The 20,558-nt window shown below is 34.8% G+C and overlaps 1 protein-coding gene across 7 annotated transcripts in view; it reads right to left on the bottom strand.

Annotated features, from left to right (window-relative positions):
- Positions 1–20,558, bottom strand: part of EPHA7 (EPH receptor A7) — a 165,522-nt gene that overhangs the window by 35,823 nt on the left and 109,141 nt on the right. For all 7 annotated transcript variants that reach the window (XM_053937492.1, XM_053937490.1, XM_053937491.1 and 4 more), the window contains exons 6-7: positions 8,004–8,128; positions 4,295–4,463 (exon numbers count right to left, since the gene is read on the bottom strand). In XM_053937492.1, the coding sequence (XP_053793467.1) occupies positions 4,295–4,463; positions 8,004–8,128 (294 nt within the window). The remainder of the gene's footprint in view (positions 1–4,294; positions 4,464–8,003; positions 8,129–20,558) is intronic.

Here is a 20,558-nt window from a genome sequence, read left to right as displayed (position 1 = left end):
AAACCAGGGGAAGTTACACACGGGAAGTGGCCGCACAGAAGTCCCAGTGGGAGACTGCTTTTCCCCCCAGGAGGACTGGCTCTATGGTGAGGGGTTACTGCCATTGCCAGGGCCGAGGACTTGGGAATTGACTGAGGTGGGAGAGTTCATGGGATGCTACACACTATTCCTATAACTCTTTAACTAAAAAAGAATGCTTATCTTTAAGTAACTATAACTTTCTGAGATACACAAGTCAGTAGGATGCTACTGTAGATTTGCCTATATTCCACACATACAGCTTTTAAGAAATCAGCGGTGACTGTCTTGTGCAAGAGCACAGGGGCATAAGTCATACAACTCAGTTTCTGCAACTCATCTAGGCCATCAAAACAGACAATCCCAAGGAATGTAAAATTTCTGTAAAATACAGCATTTCCTTAAACTATTCTCATCTGTCTTTGAACTTCACTGCAAACCTCACTTGGAAGGGAAGAAGAGGCAGCATCCTGTCATAATGGCCAGGGTGTGAAGCTTCATCCATCCAAAAGAGTTTGGAAAAATCCCCAGCCCTGCCTGTCACCTAGTCCAGTAGCCAAGATAAGTGCATAGAGGCTGACATATGTGAGTGGGTTGCTCTATGTAAGTGCCTCACAGATTTTGGGTACTTGCACATTCTGGAAGCAAGCAGACAATGTTTTTTGGGCTCTGGAAAATGTTGGGGACATGGTACACTGGCCAACTGGTAAGACAGGTGGGATGCAATGTATGATTTATTTTTATATCTTTAAAAAAAAGAGAGGAGGGGGCTGATCGTGGGCATGGTCTGGTATAAATTCAGTGACAGCAGTGTAAGACATCTGCCTCTGTTCAGGTACTCTGCTGCTTCTCCTGTGTGATGAACTCAGTCTGCTGGTGTAAGGGTGAATCAGAACACAGCTTCTGGAATGATCCCCGTGGCTTGGCAGAAACAAAGATGCTAGAGTGTTCTTAGAGGAATGATTTTGGGATGCAGAAGGTCTTTTCAGAGGGCGCATGCATGACTACCTGTCACTGGTGATGCCACAACAGCAATGACACGGAATCAGCACCAGGACAGGAAAGTTCTTACCTCTGCTTAAGCTGTGCTCAGAGGTCAACACAGGGAACTGGTACTTGGGCATTCAGCTACAGCTGACACCTGATCTGAGCTATGAGATGTACACATCCAATGCACAATGCTTAATTGAAAGGAGTTAAATTTAAACCAGCTTTTAAATACATGGTTGTAGGGATGGGGAATGCATAGCTAAACACCCTGGAGGATTTAAAAAAGGATATCAGCTGAAAATGCTGTGTTGATGCTCCAAGAACCTTTTCTCATACAAGCAACTTCAAATGCACAATTTCTGGAAAAGAATTCTTGGTGAAGTTAACCATGAAATTTTCAATGATATCTGGATCCATGTATGCCAAATACTACTTTCTTAAGTATTTCTTAAGTATGTGCTTTATGCCTTCTATAAAAATTTGTAGTATTGGTATTTCAGACTTTGGATATAAATTATAGGTATGCATAATGCTTCAATCTTGTTTGATGTACTCAGATTCATGGAGAAAAGGAAAAAGCAGAGACTTAATTCCAGGTTTTGTCAAGTGCTTCTACTTTAACAGTAAGAGCTGTAAAGAAGTCAAAGATTGGACTCGATGACCTCAGAGGTCTTTTCCAACCTAATTGATTCTGTGATTCTGTAAGTGAAAAGATCTGCTTCCATTACAAAAAGCAGAGGATTGTCTTTAGGTCTACTGGCTACAAACCACTTAACTTGACTTTTAAATATGTCAGTGAACCAAGAGATAGAATTGACACTTGAGTGATATTTTATGCATTTGAGTGTTTTTCCAGAGGGACTTCTCTATCTAATAACCAGCCAACAAAAAATACAACTAGCACCATTGATTGATCTGTGGCAAACACAGTGTAGAACAGAAATTGTCTGCCTTTATAAAGCATGTTTACATCATAATTTTGAAATGTTTCCATAAATATCTATGCAATACCCAACATGTATGATATGATCTAATACAGGCATAATATATGTATATTTTACATATTAGATAGTATTAATATAATGGATATAGTTCCTCAAATATTGAAAAGTGGCTATACAGTTTCTATCACAATTCAGAAAACAGCACACTATTTAAAAATCTACTTAATTAACAACACCAACCAAACAGTGCCAACCAGAGGAAATGCCAGGACAAATCCATGTAGGCAACACGACTAACTGAATGTGGTGATCATTATATATATTCTTACACAGATATATACATGTGTATTTTCTTCTCAAAATACTTTGACATTTTTAAAAGCTGAATTCAGAAATCCACTGGAATGATGAGAAGAAGCCAAAGCCTCTAAACTGTAGCATAACACGATTTCGTGTTCACCTGCATGGTACATCCCTTGAGGTATATTTCCCAAAACCAATCCAATAAAGGTCTTCCTTTCAAATGCTAACAATAGACAAATTTGGTGAGCCTGTACGTTCTGATGAAATTATAAATAAAATATAAGAAACTAATACTTTAATGTAAAACAATTTTAGAAGAGTTTAATGGAATTTGCTATCGTTTTACCAACATCTTAATTATTTCTGAAAACCCTATATGGGAAATCATGGATGCTTATCCTTGCTGGGAATTATATTTCATAATATCGTCTCAAGATAATGGAAAATATGTTACTTCTAGAATTTTCTTTAATGAAAACACAGAACATTTTTCATGGCATCTCAAAGCATACAGCTGGCCTGTGACAAAAGAAACCTGCTGTGCATCCTGGCCAAGAATCTCTGTGGTTTATATACATTTTTTCATCATCTGAGTCAGAAAAGGAGTGCAGGAGAGTGGTCAGTGATGCATTTATTATAGGATTTTCTAATCTCCCATATGTTGACCAAACTCCAGTCAAAACTGTTTATCTCTGAAACCATCTTTGCTAATCTTAGCAGCTACCAGTCTGCTTACATTCAGTATGTAAAAAATACTCAGATAATTAGAGAAATGTTGGGGAAATATTTTGATGCAATAATTTTAAACCACTATGGACAATAAATTATCTAATTAGCAGGAACTTATTATGACAGACTTCTAATTTGTTTTCCAGAAAACTATTCAAAATAAGAAATTACTTCTGGCTGTACCTCAGGTTCCCATTCTGCAAAATGGGGATTCTGCTACTGACTTTTTCTACAGATGGGAAGTATGCTATTAGACACAGAGCTAATAATATTAGTAATAACAGCTTACTGCTGTTATTATGATAATTACTGTTTCAATTATGTCTATTAGATATGTGATATTATGCATTATTTATAGTTTTTATATTCTGTATGGAACTAAGGTGGAATCAAGACCTAACTACCGTATATTAAGAATAACCACAAGTTGTCCAGGCAACACCTGGCTGCAATTAATTGGATGCAATAATGTCTGTCTGCACACAGTTTTGGATAGACTGCTGCACAGGGTGCATAGAGGGTATGGCATCCATACCCTTTGAATTCACAGGCTATGTATTCCTGTATTTCCAGCTCCCAATCCAGCTGACCTGATGCCAAGGTCAACGTGAAGCAAATGCTCTAAACCAGGGAAACCAGATTTGGGTCTGCAACAGGGTGGTGGAGGCTCAGGGCTCCCAGGTCTCTCTGATGGAAGACGTTTTTTGGTTTCACAATTTAGAACTTATTATACGAGCCTGAGAAGAACTTACTATCACTGAGATTTCATTTCTTTACTAAACTAAAATGCCAATGAATTCAAAATACACTAAAGATGGAATAACAGCTGAAGACACACATATAAACTAAACTACCAAGTTGTTGGGTTTTTCTTCAGAAAATCAGATGGAAAAAATAGCCTGGAGAAGTCTCTGTGGGTTGAAATCTCCTTCTTCCTTCTCTCCCCAGTTACAGAAGAATCTAGTTGAGTAATTCAGCTCATCACTACTCACTTCTTTTGTGGGGAAAAATAAAAGTGTGTTTGAATTAGAGAAAAAAAGTATTTGTGTATTAGAAGGAGAGCAAAGGAGAAGAACCTCATATGTATCAAATCTCCTCCAGCAAACTGTAAGACTAGTTTTCACTTCTATGGTAAAATAAATGATGGAAGCTCACCCTTCAAAAGACAATGACAAAAAGTTCTTTGGTTCTTCTTCACATAGAACCAAATTCTTTCTAATTGTAATTATGTTGCTTATGACACTTTCCTTTCTTGCTTTACTTACTACCTTTACAGAAAGGGTTAATTTCCTGTAAACCTAATTCCTTACCTGTGGCTTCTTCCAGTGTGGCAACATCCAGTCTGGGGCTGTAATTGCCATAACCAGCAGCAGTAAAAGCACGAATCTGGAAAACATACACTGTTCCTGGCTTTAGGTTATTAATAGAAGCTGAAGTGGACTTGGTTTTCACTGTTGAGTAGGTCCTCTCCCTTTGATCCTGGAAACAATAAGACAAAAGATTAAATGACATTTACAGATCAGATTTTATCATGATTGCACAACAGCAACTGACAGCCAGCCTGGGTAGTTTATTTCTATTTGCTGAATGCTCTTTCCCCGCCAACAAAAAAAGTAAAGCATACTCTGTGGAGTATTACAAAACATTGTCAATGCAATGAAGAGCTCTAAGTGTAACATAACATTCAAATGGGATGCTCATGTTGTTACTCAGAAAACATCCAAAAAATAAAAAAAGATTGCTTTTTTGGCTCTGATTAAATTTTGTGAAATTTTGATGAGAAATAATTCAACCACAGCTTTCCAGGGGAATCTGTTATGTCTAAACAGTTCAAGGACAGAGAAATTTTTCTTTCATGGTCAGAACATGACAAACATAGGGCTGCACAATCTGCCTTCATTCTGCATTAATTTAGTTTATAGCTGTCAGAATTTTGAATGGAGAAACTCTGACATCATTACTTTGACATTGTACCCTTCTATCATCTCTAAAAAAATATAATATCGCTAATTTATAATTGGCTGGATTTTGCATAATTTCTGAGGTCCTTAACTCAGTTTTCATTCAGATTTTCCTCTCTGGTTTTTAGTCTTTTTTCAGTTTTAGACTCTAAGGCATAAAGAAGAACCTAGGGAACGAAGCTCACTATGACACTTCACAAATTTGAAGCCGTAAGATTACAAACCCTATGAGTAATAACTCACTTTCAAATAGTACAAAAGCTGTATCACAGATCATTAGAGTATTCAAAAAGCTATACTTATTCATCACATTTACTGACAGAGATTATGTTTCAGCATAGATATGTGAAGCCCTGTTGATTTTTGGTGGCAGATGCAACCCTGATTTGAAGGGCAGAAGAGATGAATTAACCAACCATCTGAATGCACCACATGACCAGACAAGCATGAGCCGAACGCAGCAGTGCTAATGAGACGGATACAGAGGGAAGAAATAAATCTGTAACTCATTTCAATAATATTTCACCAGCTAAAAGTGATGGAGAGCCTTCCCTGTCACAGTCAGTAAAGCAACAAAGGCTTTTGCTGAAATACTATACAGAACACACAGGGCTATACAGAACATATATGATTTCTTTTCTCAGATTCAGTAAGGGCTGCTGGTTCTTGCCTAGTCTATTACTTGAGCAAGCCTACAGTCTTAGCTAGCAACAATTTTCCATATCTTCTCCAAGAGAGTTTTATTCATCAGGAAGTGAGGACCATGGCAGAATGTATATTGGCATGTGAGAAGGAACAGGAATGCTTGAGAAATGAGACACAAGTGTAAGGAAACCATAAACAGCCAGGTTCAGGACTGTAAGCCACAGTGGAATTTCAGTTTGGGTTTTGATGCATAAACGAGGCTAATTTGAATTGCCAACAGTCCTTGTATTCAAAAATAAATAAATAACAACAACAACAAAAAAAAATAACCTGCGCTAGAAATCTCACAGAACAGGCTTACTTTGGAGATTTCAGGCCGTTTCCATTCCAGCCCTAGCCAGAAGTGAGAGGTGAAAAAAACACTTATCGGAGTATTTCAGAATGACAAAAAATGTTTGATTTAATTTGGGTGTAAAAGGAGCCAAAAGTTCAAATCCTTTTATCTTTCTTTCCTTTTAAACTAGTGAAACAAAACTTAAATGGCCTCCCTCATTCTGAGCAAGAAGACTGTGAATTAGTTTTAAAGCTGAAATGCATTTTTTTTTGGAAGGAAAACAATGATTTCACTATTCGTGCAAAAATTACTTCAGTTAAAGTTACACAGATCAGTTAAAGTTACATGAAGTTACATTCAACATGACTGTTTGAATGAGCTTTTTATTCTCTTATTAATTTTACTGTACTAAGTATAATAGGGGAAGATGTCCTTCCATTAAAAAAAAAACAACTTTAACATCAGTTTTTCTCTTTGCAAACATAGACAAAACTGGCAATGAAATTCTGCTGGTTATTTAAAATGAATATATAGGGAAAATAATAAAAGCCACATTCTAAAAGCTATCATTATATAAAAAGCTGGGTATCTTGGTAATTTTTCTGTCATTTTACATTACCCATTAAAATTATTTATTTTATTTGAACAGATTAGAAACTGTTCTGCACATTAAAGAAATGCAAGGTTTTTGAGTTCTAAATTTTTTTTTTGGTTCAGAGGACAGTTTTGCCCTTGATAAATATGTAACATTTTAAAAATACTTGGACTTTATTTGCATGTGTACGTACACACACATGCTCGAGGGACAAAAATCATCTGCTAAAATTAGTAAAATTTCTTCCAAAGAATTATTTAGCTATCTGTACCCATCTGTTAGATTTTGTTATAAGAATCATTAGAATGAACAACTTAAACTGGAAGTTAACCTCAACAAATAAAAAATTTATTCCTTTCCCAAATCATATAAAGATCTTTTGATAAGTATATTTGTGTAATTCACCACTGAAAATGAAATATGACACTTGATATTACATCCAATCTGGGCTGAATTTACCTAATTCTGTGTTACGTAGTAAGATGACAAGCTCTTTCTCATATAGGGGTACTGTTACCTTGCCTGCAGAAATGTCTTCATGAGTGACCACAAAGGAGCCCCTTTATTCATTTTTTTTCATTTTAATTCAATTTCTTTTTTTTTTTTTTTTTTTTTCACAGCATGTTTTATAAAGATTAGGAGTATGTTATGTTATGCAGACAATTTCCCAGGGAATCTGGAGGAGCCAAACTTAGTCTGAGTCCCATGACAAATGTAGAACTGCACAACCTGCCTTCACTCTGCTTTCATCCAGTTTACGGTTGTCAGAATTTTTTTATTCTGCAGTACTTCAAAGTTATCATGAATGAAGCCCTAGACATGCTGAAATGAATGGCAAAACTCCGACTGACATCAGTAAGATTGCAATTTCACTCTACTAGAAACAGAGATCACTTCATCTACTACTGAAAAGCAGCCTTCAATTCATTATTGCATTGAGAGAACAAGTGAAAGATAAATTTCACAGCCCTGGTCCCTTTTAAAAGGACAAATAAGGAATATTTATTTCCTAAAAGTCTAGGAAGTGTTTTGAAAATTTTCAAACATCAAGTAGGAGCTGCCCAGCTCATAACAAAATAAAAAATGCAGTAGGAAGTTGTACTTGATACATCATATCAAGACTAGAATTACATTGGTACAGAAGGAAATGAAAAAAAGCTTCAAACACAAAGTAGAATAGATGTGAAAACAGGAATTTAAGGGTAAAAAATATCCAAGGACAATTTGACAATTAAAAAAAAAGGAAAGAAAGGCAGATTTCAAGTGTATATTTCATTTTTAGTATGCCAAAATACAGTATTTGAGACATATGATAGCAATAATAATGGCAGGATTTAGCTAGTTATTAAAAACAAGCAGAATCACTGACTTTGGAGAGACGAGGTAGTTGATAGCTGATGATTTTAACACTGTTCCACAATGCAGCAAGCCAGCATAAAGCAAACAACACATTGTTGCACATTACAGATAATCTTAGCACTTACTTTCTCATAATATTTGATTTCATATTCAGTAATGACTCCATTGGGATGTTCTGGTTCCTGCCAGGAAAGCTCCACGCTCCTCTGCAGCACTCTTTCTTTCATTACGCCACTAACTTGCGAGGGAGCTGTTTGGACAAGATGTGTCAATAAATAAAAAGCAAATTCGTTGGATGGCTAAAATCAAATGTCATTACTGATCCACCTCATGCTGAGCAACTTTCATTAAGGTAAAAGAAAGCACCTTTTCATAGCTCACAATTCAAAGCTAATGAATATTCTAGCAGATCCGTATTACTGTTCAGAAACATAGAAATCTAACTAAAGTGCAAACAGCAAAAGGTGTCATTGTTCCAGTTAGTGCAAAACTGAGATTGATGGGATAGGAAAAACAACTACGGAAATTAATTCTGATGATGATAGCAAATAAATTTTTAGACTGATGTGTGGTAAATTAAGAGTCTAAATATTTATTGCATATGTTTCTGAAATGCACATAAAAAGAGAAATAATATTTTAGAAGCAAAATCACATTTTAGGCTGATTTGATATGACTAATTCTAGTTCTGCTTAGAAATAGTCTCTCACATTATCTGATTATGACATGATGGTGATGAAAACAACTTTGTTAAGAGACTAAGCCCACTCTTTTTCATTTGTTCCAACCACTCCAGGACATTTACTCTTTAGAGCTAAGTTTCTGTATTTGGTCTTAGCATTTTTGAAAGTTCAAGACAATTTAAGGAGTTGATCTCATGGAACAAAGGTGACACTGTCTTCCTCTGCCTCACTCTAGGAAGATATAAATAAAAGCACGCTTCATGCACGCACATGTACATACACTGAGTTTCCTAATAAATATTGCCCACAAACAAGCACCTTTTGAAATTAAAAAAACCCAAACCCAGTATAAAAGCATTATAGAGACATTGACTCTCATATAAAAATGTTTAAGAGAGAATGTAATAAACTGTGAAAGACTGAAAAAATAACTCACTTTCTCAACTTATTTTTAATGCGAAAGAGGGCAGATATTTTTCTGATGTGCAGCATCAAAGGAGGCCAAACATCACAGTCTTCCTCAAATATACACACTGAATTTAGAACAGAAGTCCTACAAAATTATAGCACTTCGAAAAACAACTATGGTGTTGGAACCATGCAGAACTTGGTCTTGTTCTCATTCAGTTTAATGGAAATCAATTTTGCTCAAGCAAAAGATAAAAAACAAGACCTGACCCTCAGACCCCTACAGTTAAAAGCTAAATGCCATTTACATGGATCGGGACTTGGTCTTGGGGCAGACTCAGACACAGGAAAGGTGTTTGAGATAAATTTATTAGAAATAATATACTAGATATAATACTAAAGATATTAGAGATAAATTTATATCTTTTTCTAACACAGAATCTAATACTGATTTTATTTTGAAATTTTTGCTTAAAAAACCTGAAAACTTTAAATCTTCTAGGTAAAAAAACACCATCTTATTTCAGAACTGTATATAAAGCTTTCATTATGTAAAATCATATAGTCTTCAGATAAAATAAAATTCTTATCCCAAGCAACAAGGTGTTCTTCACTTTCTCTAGTTTTCTAAAATAACATAAAACATCTATAATGCACACTGCTGTATCATTAAGTATAAAAACATAATGACAAAATTAATATTATTATATATTACAAAATTATTATATATTATAATTATAAAATTATTATATATTATAAAATACCTAAAACACAATAAAGAAAATAATCCTCTGAAAAATTAAATTGGATTGTTAACTTCTTACTGCAATTCTGAAGTTTCTAGGATTTAAAAAAGAATTATAACATGTATGTTCATGTAGGTGCATTTCACTGGAGGCTCCAAGAATACATGAAAATTAGAGTTTGAAGCCATGCATGATAATCTTCATTATGAACTATTATGCTGTATATAATCAATATAATCAAAGTTGAAGATCTCTTACTTTAGGCTGCCTAAATGATAAAATCATAAAATTGTATCAGAGCAGCAACATGGGTTGCTGCAAAAAGCCAGGATCAGTCTCACTCTCCTTGCATTCTCTTTCTAAAAGCTGAGAGTATTTTCACTCTTTAATTAGTGAAATATATTCTTTTGCACAGCTAGGACTCCAGAATGCAGCAAACTAATTTACTGTCTAGTTTTCTTTGACATGATTAACTAGTTGTCTTCTTTGCCTAAATAAGTGCCTCTGCATCCTGAATGAATTTCTGTGAGGTCATTATGTTTCATGTATAACTTTCTATCTCATCCAGATAAATGTATCTCAAATTGCTAATCTTACATTTTTAGATGTCTGAAATTGATGTTGGTACTTATTATTGAACAATTTTTTATTACCTAGGTCACTGGAATTTGTTTTCCATGTTTCCTGCTTTTTGTTTTTGCTTATCAAATTTTTTCATTCCGTTGGCCACAGCATTCATTTTTCTTAAAGCAGTGAAGCAAAATAAAGTTGATATTAGTTAACTCTGTGTATGTGGGAAAGGAACAGGAATGTGAAGGAGGAGGGAACGAGAGAGGGGAAAGATTTTAATCGAGGAAATGAAATACACTGTGTGACATTCCTGCTTAACACCTGTACAAAGTACATAAAAAACAGGCATATTCCATTCTTAAAGAATTTCCATTCAAACTAAAATCCCAGTGATTTATCAACATTGCAAGATTATCAACATTGCAATGCAATTGGGGTTTGTGTGTAGGATTTTTTGTAATTTGTTTTTGTTTTGGGTTTTTTGTAACAAAACTAAAAAAAGTTGTACTACCTTTCATTGTTAGAAGAACCACATGAGGAAGAAAAGAAAGTCCAAACCTACAGTCCAACCTTGCATATGTTAGCAGCTCTGAAGACAATTATGTTGCATATAATTCCCATCCCACATGAGATTCCTAAAATGCAGCATGCTATCTAACCTTATTTTGAGTCCCCATGTTTTTCAGGGGAAGAAGGGAATCATTAAATGGACTGAAGCCAGAGTATCCTCCTCTGGCAAGGAACACCAGTTTGTTTTCACTGCACAGAAATCTCTTCAAACTAGATCAGCCACATAAGCCAATCCATTGAGTGGGCAGGCTATCTTTATCCTGCCTTTTGGGCTGCATTTCTTGATCTCTGCTTAATGAGAGTATACAGGTCAGAAGCATTTTGTTCTTTATTCTAGTATAATAATTTCCTCTGTATTCTCTCTGTGGCTTTCTTGCAGATGGTTTTACATTCATGTTTTATTTTTTATGGCTTCCTGACACATCCTTTTAAACCTTTAGCCAACTTCTCATTGCCTATCTATGCTAATCAATTAACAACTTTTTATGGTTTTGAAACAACTATATATGAGCAAGCTTGAAAATGAGTTAAAGAATACAATTCATCCTTAAAAACAAGATAAATTAGGGAATTAAACTGAAAAAAAAACAAAACAAAAAACAAACAAACAAACAAAAACCACAAAAAAAAAACAAAACAAAAAAAAAAAAAAAAAAAACAAAACAAGCAAAAAAACTCCATAACAACAGGATTAAAAATAACAGATTTGTTCCCATTTCTAGCTAAACCAATAATGATAATAACAATAATAATAAACTACTTCAGGGTGCTTTTCTTCTAGCAATCTACTTCTTGCCACTGCATCTTTAACGAAGTCTTTCATGACAAAGACACTTCTTACAGCATTTCTAGACAACTGTATACCCAGTCCTGAATGACTTGAGCATGCATAATCCCTACTGTATCACTTCAGGTTACAATGAAGCATCACTTGACAGAATCATTATTTCCATAATATATTACACGAGGGATACCGACTGTTCAAAACACCATTTGCTATCAACTTGCTTTCTGATATACCTCATCTCTTCTTTTTCTCCTTCCTGCTGACACAACATCCGACGCATCAAACACACACAGCCTCTCAGGGCTAACAGGCAGATGTACCTACACACGCAGCATAAGAAAGTACTTTGAGAATGACAGGCCCTCAGCACTCTCATTCACCTTTTTTAAATGCTTCAAATATACCATTCAGCAAAAGAAAAAATTGATTTTCCCCAGGTTTCAACATCACAGCCACTGAGAAATATAACTGTGCTGGGTTTTACTGATAAAGCCTTCAAGTTATATAGATTTCAAGCTGGTCATCATTTTCAGATCAAGTTATAGAAAAAGTTAAAACTGAGGTGACAAAAAGAGCAGGATATTCCAAGGATATATTCTCTTCCAGAGAGAATATTGCATCTGGTAGACTGATGTGTTCCATCCATACTGATAAGCCAAGCATATGGTACATTATTAATATGTGCAAATATTAAGGTATAGAAAACTGTAGCAATTGTTTTGGAAATTGCTACTTTTAGTCCAGAGTAATTTGAAAATTTTATAATATAATACTGCTCATGCCTTTAATTCCTATCCTTAGCTATTCTCCAGTTCTCAAGACTAACATTTTCCTTGATCCATAGTGTGCTTTCTAGAAGGCACAGACAGTGTATCTGAACATATCACCACCAAAGAAACAAAGCAAAGCAACAAACTCCCAACAAACAAAACCAATCAAACAAAAATGCCAAGCAAACAACAACAAAAAAACAATAGAAACTGAAAAATCAAAATAAGTGAAGCTGGACTTTAACATACAAGAGGAATTAGGCATAATATACCAATTGCTAGCACAAAATCAACTGTAAAAATCTTTTTACTGAAAAAAGATAAGTCAGCAAAAGGAACATACCTATCCATTTCTCAGTGATTTCCTAAACTCCTGAATATTGAATGTGTCTCAATTCCATCAACAGCATCAGTCATGGAGACTTTTAATTTGATACTTTTTAAACAGTGTCTCTAGAAGCAGCATCCTGTGCATTTAGTAGTTCATGTATAGAAAACAAAATACTTATAATTCTTAGAAAGAAGTGTTTACAATCCTGTAGTCACACTTCATACAGAAAATTTCATAAATGAACAGGAGTACTTGCTCCTTGTGCAGGACCAAATCCTGTATTAACAAATGCTATCAAATCTATGCTTGCAACTCCAGACAAATTCTAAAGAATGAACAGGCTGTTAGACTTCCTTAACCTTTTTTTTGTTGTTGTTGTTTTTTAGTGATTTCCTTATCTCACAGCAGCAATAATGTGCTGAAGTCAATCTGAGCTTCCTCTTGTACCTGCTGAAGTCTAACAATAACACTGGCACTTCGATAGCACCCTTACGACATTTCCTAAAGGACAACAACTTGGCTCTTGGCATCTTTTATTTTCACATCATGAAGATATGCAAGAATCACTCAAAATCACCAGCTTTTCCTACAGCAGCAATGAGATCAATTTTACATCCCTGTAAAACTGTATCTTAGGGCCCAATATAAGTTCTACATGATGTAAACCATTTTTCTGCAACAGTGTTCTACAGCAATTGAAGGGTGTTTTGAGTATTGAGCCTGAAGGGGACATTGTTAACAGATGAAAAACATAGGAAAACAGGGATATTGGCATCCCAATGGTTATAACCTACTCTTTTATTTCTTTTTAACATGTCTTTGCTGTGTCCTTTTTTAGCAGAAATATTTGGATAAGAGAGTTGTTTTTCCTCTACATCTATTTTAAGTGAGACTGTAATCTGGCATTTTATCAATAACAAATGTAAAATGAACCCATGTATATATATATATATATATATGCATATGGAAATAGTAGCAGAAAATTATACTGTTGTTAGCTCTTCAATGGTTGTTCAGGAAGAGAATACAAAATTCCCCATACTCCATTACAGTCCTGCACCCAGATTACCCAAAAGGCACCTTTCTGCATTGATTTGCTCCTGGGAGAAAGAGTGGCCTCCAACCATGTTCTGGTTTGCTCTCAAGGGAAAAAGGCATCAGAATTGCTAAAATTACTAAATAAGAGTGGAAGGCAAACAGATTATACACCTTGAAGAACTGTAGCTGCTGCTGTCAGGGATCTGGGGGTCAGCATGTGGCACCACACTGTTTTTTTGTGCTGGTCTGAAACAGGATACCTCAGGGTACATGCCCTCCCTTGCTTCAGGACATATGCCTTTACTTACTTCTATGGAACTGTCTGATGCAAAAAGAGCCTTGACTAGGTTTCTGGTACTGGGCAAATTTTAACACTTTACTGTGTAGCTATTTCCCTTACTTATATATTCTGTTTCTTAGAAAGATACAAAAGCTTTTTTGCAAGAAAGAAAAAAAAATGGTTATTATATTAATTATTCAAATTACAAAAAATTTCACAGCAGTGTAACATAGCATTCATTCAAGTGCTACTAAAGCCATGATAGAAAACTGCCACAGCTTGTCCTTGAAATGCTTCAAAAAAATGCTTACATTTCACTTCATGTTTACACTAATTTGCACAATAATTTTCATGTTATTCTGTATCATAATTCATGCAAAAAGATAACAGAAAAGATCATGATAGCGCTTAAACTGAAAATTATTAAATGTATTGATAGACATTCACAAGATTTTCTGTTTTGTTACACCGTGTTTCTCTCCCCTCAGTTAAGCCTCCACATGACAAAGCAGCCCATGATAAAAGGTTATTGAGTACCACAGTATTATGCCATTAGTACCCATTGCTTTGGATCAATGGCAGAGAAATTCCCCACTGTTTTTACAAGCTGCAGCATTCAAAAAAAGACCCAAATAAATCAGATATTTTACACTAACAATATCCTACAGAGAAACCATTTTAACTTCCTTGCTGACACACTTTACTTTCCAGCTCATAAATATAACAGTGTGCTTACAGTGCTGGGTAAGCCATCAGCAGAGGCACATACAGTTTCTCTGAGCCACCTGGGGATGTCATGAGTACATGGGAACAGGCAAGGTAGTCAAGTAATACTTGACTGCATTACTCCATCACATGTTTTGCCATTGCTTTTATGGCTGAGAAATTCTCAAAATACTTGCTGATCTACAGAAAGGAACAGAAGCAGTAGTTGCCCAAACTGTCGAATATCAATTAAAAAATAGAATCATAAAATATGCTGAGTGGAAAGGGTCCCATGAGAAAAAAAACAATAAATACATTCTGATCTCCCCTAATATGACTAGAAAATTTCTAAGAATGCTTATGCTCTAATAGCATTATTACCAAATACATAGTGATTTACTATTTGTCTATACCTTTTAAACATCTGATGTATTTAAAATATATAATGGTTTGCTAATTCCTTCATCAAACTCAAAACTTGGCAGCCAGATCAGTTCTGTAAGCTGTCTATTCTGGCAAAATTCTGAGGAGGGAAGCCCATAGAAAGAAAGAAAAAGAATCTACCAGAAAGAAATGAAACAGTTTAGAAAGATCGGGCTGACAGCTTGTCTATCATGTTTCGATTTTTTTTCTGGTCACAGTCTACATCTAGACCCATCCTATGAACTCCCCTGTTTCTTCTGCCTGACATTTGGTACAAATATTACTGTTATGTCTGCATCTCATTTCTTTGAAAACTGGCAACTTGGGCATCAATCAGTGCTGAACGGATGCTGAGTTGCGTAACAAGTGACAACGTTGTCTCCCAAGATATCCACAACTCTTGTTTTGTGAATAAGTTTTGACATGTCAGGCACAAACCTGATTCTTACAAATGTGTTAGAGTAACAAACCAGCCTTACAAATAACAGAAAGGGGCTTTTGTTCTCCTGAAGCATTTGTTTTCCTTTACAGAAGAAATATTTCTATGTTAATTAGCTTTTTCTTTTGTCCTTTGTTATTTTGTGATTCATCTTTCATAACTTTTTCTATTTTTTTTTTTAGAGAAACATCTGCCACCAGCCTTGCAGTAAATCCTTGGCACACAGATATTATTCTTCATTAAAGAAAACAAAACACCACAAAACTCTCCAAAGATGAGGATACTCTTTTCCCTGGTGGGATACTCAGACACATAATGTTCTCCTTCTGTCTCCAGTCATCTCTGCTGGCAAGTGTCAATTACAGACATAGGTTTTAGGGAACAGAAGGATAAAAACCAATTTACAAATACTTTTCTCTGGAAGCAGACAGGTGTAATGACTGAGACTGTTTGCTGTAATTGAATTTCATGCTGTCATCTATTCAGCCACAAATAGATGTCAGCTTCAAGGATGCTGCACATGGGGAAAAAAATAACAACAAAACCCCCTTAATACATTCTTATTGCGACTGTATAGCTAAGTTTGCCAGTCTAGTTTGACTTCAGCAAAAGAAATTTTTAGTTTTATAGAAGAGTAGGAGGTGACTTGCAATAGTGGCTTTGGAGGCCTATGGAGTAGTTAGATTATGTTTATTTAGTGTAAGATGTCCAAGACACAAATGAGTGAATAGCCAACCAAAATCTGAAAACAAAGCTCCATGCCAAAAAAATTAAAAACAGTTGATCAAATATTAACAAAAAACCATATAAATATTCTGTAAAGATATCAGCACAAAACAATAATTATGTGGCAGAGGTTTGATCAAATTGATTCTTCCAAAGATATAATTGTTTTTTGGGGGAAAAGAATATCACTCTACCAACATTCCTCAAACAACTTCCGTTCCAGCCTTCCAAATTCCTGTGAAATGCATCATAATGTCACTGCTAACAATGGGCAGATTTCTGAAAGCAGCATGGGTAATATTCACAGGGAATACAGGAAGAACTCCATGCAAGAACAGTTTGCATTTTCTCGCATGTTATGGGCTGGTTTTCTCCCAAATAGCAATAAATCTCTAGAATTTAAGAAGATGGATAAATATCTGTCTGGGAATCTCTGCTACAGTGATAAATATCAGAAGCAGTAAAGCTGAAGTTATTGACTATGCACAGGAGGGAAAGTCACGTCCATGAGAAGAAGGCCAGGCACAGCAGACAGCCCATGATTCCCTAGGTCAGGACTTGTGGAGGAAGCAGTTTCACTGGCCAGGGTGAGGTCACCGCTGTGGAGAACTGCCACTGACATAAACACAATATTCTGAATTTCTCCTGATGTATAAAAATTCATGTACATTCTGTCAGCTGAGAAAAAATCCATTTGATACAACATTGATTGTCCCAAATTAAGTAAGTTTGGATGTTTGCACTAGCTGTTGGAAAAATACTCTTGTGCAAAAGCAATCCCTTATCTTCAGGGGAATGTATTTTGCAAAGTAAAGCTATTTGATTGACTTGACTATACAACAAAAATTAACATTTCACTATTCAACAGCAAAAACTCATTTAGACATAATGTGCATATTTGCTTAAAATTAAAGTGAACAAATTTTGTATGAAAGTATCTTTAATATTTTTTATTTTCTTTTTTACACCAAAAAAATAAAACTTGTAATATATTTATAGGGCTTATGCAACTACATATGATAAAAATATGATTTTTAAAAAATGTATCCCTACCATCTAATACAGATAGAGTAAACTCTGTACATAATTTCAAAAAGATCTTAAATATTCTTCCCTTTGTGTAGACATTAGTTCCCAAAACTCCTTCCTGCTTACAGTAACTTTGGGTTTGGGGGAATTTTTTTTTGTTGTTGTTATTTGAAAACATGCTATGGTTTAATGCTTGTCCAGGTTCTGCTCACCAGAAATCTTTGCTCAAAGATTTGTCTCAAGAAGAAATGTATTAAGCTGGAAATACATCAATCATTTAATGAAATAATTTTTTTTTAAACAGGCTTTCTAGTGGCTTCACTTCCCTGAATACTGAGACTCTAAAGGAAAGCAAAGTTCTGTAGCCAAAGGTTAACTTCTTGGAGATTTAGAATAGGAAAATGTTAATTGCAAAAATGATAAACCCATTTAGCTTTCTGATTAGTTTCACTTTTAGCATACCATTTAGGACTCAATTCTGACCTCTTATCAATTATATTTTAGTTTAGCTGCATTGATTTTATCTAAGTTATCCTTGCTTTATACCAATGGAAACAAGACCAGAATCAGGTCCTAAGGGTAGAGTAATTAACAATGTAATTACCACAACTGATTATGCAACATAGCTACATCATTAATTTGCTACAATTTTTAATATATTTTTTAACAGAAAGATTACAATTACTTTGCCAATTTCACAAAGATTGATCTTTACTTTTTTATTTCAGAAGCAATTCTATATGAGATACAAACAATCTAACTTAGGCACCTGGGTGCACCTCCCCTTTAGGCTACTACAGCACACATAAATTAAGTGCTTAAGTTCACCCAAAAGGTTTGCTCCCTGTAACAGGGAGGTAAATGCACTGGAAAAATCTAAAAAGAAAGCCTGCCTGTTTAAACTGAGACCTGTGAATTTTAAAACATCACTTTAAGACCTTTGAAAAACTTTCCCCACTGGCTATACAGCAAATTTAAGCATTAATTTCAGAAGAAACAGACAACCTAGTAAAGCAAATAAAACTGACACGTAACATTTATGTACTTTTTAGGTGAGGTAGACCCCATCTTTCTCACACACTATCTACAACTTTTTCCTTCCTCCTAAATTTTCCATTGCATTTAAGGAGGTATTCCATTATTCTTAAAGCTCTTGAAGGTAATTAGTCAGGAGTCTGCTTAGATTCACCTCTCATGCAAATCTTGTTGGATCCAGGTTTCTACATACAGTAGTGTAAGACTAATTCCTGGTGAGCTTGGGGTATTTTAGCAAACTGCTATTTAAATACTGTGACTGCTTATATAAGTGTGACTACTTACATACTTTGCAGTTTTTTATAATTTCACAGTTTCACAACTGCAGTGAATAAATTTAATGATGAAAATATTCCTATGTAGTATTGAAGTCTGAACTAATATTTTTAAAGGAAAAAAAAAAAAATCTACAAAACAACAAGACCAGAATAGCTTCTGGGTTGGATTCTATTTCAATTTTTAATGGTGTGAACAAGTAGTGACTGCACTGACTCCTTTCATCCTGAATGTTTAACTTCAATCAATATCCAGGATGAAGCGGATGAAAATGGAGCTCTTTGCAGTAACCCAAAACCATGCAACAATACGTCAAAAAGGCTAAACTTAAAAAAACCCAACCAAACAAAGCTGGTTCTGTTTTATTGCACATTTACTCAATATGTTGGAAAAATAAGTAAAATTGAATAAGTATCTTGAATAGTTGATTATGGTTCTATTTATCTTAAATAATAAACTTTAGATCTGATTCTCCATTCCCGCACTCAGTTAGGGTATTGGGAGAGGGTTGGTCTGTCTTTCAGAATGCATCCAATGTAAGCTGTTCTGCTAAATGAAAGTCTGGAAAATGGTGTCTGCATATCTAACAAGTCCTTCCAGATTGTAAAGGAGACAGCAAAAAGGCCATAAAACTGGAATGTCACAAAAGCAATTAAAATTGAATCTTAACAAGAGCACAATCCTGTGTTTTAATAAAAAATTACTGTTTTCCTACACAGACTGTACAGATCATTTTTCAATTACTATTTCCCTGTGAGAGCCTCCAGGTCTTAGAAGTTAAGTAGAAATTATTGCTACGTACATGTACGTGTAGCACAAAAGTTGCACTTGGCACCAACAGCAAGAGACTCAAATTTAGTGATTCCAAGGCCCCTCACTAGCATAGCAACTGAGCTGACATGAGTGAGCACAATGTACAATATGTGTCATATTTAGATCAGTCAAACAATACAACATAACTTAGACCAACAGTGAATTAAAAACCAGCATGTGCAAGGTTGCACAATAAGTAAACAGAAACAGAAATATAACTACATCCTGTGAACCACAGTCTAATATCTTATTCATTTGAAAAAGCTCCACTGTAATTATTTAGACTCATGAATGCATTATAATGCCCATATTAAGATGGATATACATCAGAATTATAAGCATCAATAGCTGGTTTCCTTAATGAATATGGTCTCAGCACTGCTTACTGTAAGAAATGAAAAAAATAAATTATTGGTACTGGAATTTCCCATGATAATAAATATACTGAATGTTTATTACTCTCCCTTATATGTTCAAGTAAAAACCCTGGCTTAAAAAATAGCTGTGCTAAACTACTTAGAAACTCCTCTATAAACATTCAATGATAAAAGAAGTCAATCTAGTCATTACCTTGCTATGAGTTTTTGAAGATCTTCATGTGAGCACTGCTAGAAAAAGGAAAATAGTAGAGATGCACACATGCTCAAGCATAATAAAAACAGCAAAAAAATCCTCCTTTTTTCTGTCTAGCTAACAGTGTTGAACTAGTCATAAAAAAAAAAAAAAACTGGCAATGATATGTCCAAGTTTTATTTTAAATCTCAACTTGAAAGCTTTTTTCTTTTTTTAACCTTGTAATTTCTCTAATACAAACTAAAGGTTTATGAAATACACATATCAGATAATATACAGACTCATGGAATTTTTTTAATAACATCTGCATCCACAGGAACCAATCATCTTTATACATGCAGTATGTGTGCAGATCAAATAGAATAACTATCTTCAAAAGGACATGACTGCAAACTTATTTAAAAACCGAAACACACAACTGGCTTATCTTTATTAATTGAAATATTACTGCATATATTACAGTCTTAAAGGTAATGTA

Source organism: Vidua chalybeata, chromosome 3, assembly GCF_026979565.1.
Source record: "Vidua chalybeata isolate OUT-0048 chromosome 3, bVidCha1 merged haplotype, whole genome shotgun sequence".
NCBI lineage: Eukaryota > Metazoa > Chordata > Aves > Passeriformes > Viduidae > Vidua > Vidua chalybeata.
This window is presented reverse-complemented; position numbering and strand designations above follow the sequence as displayed.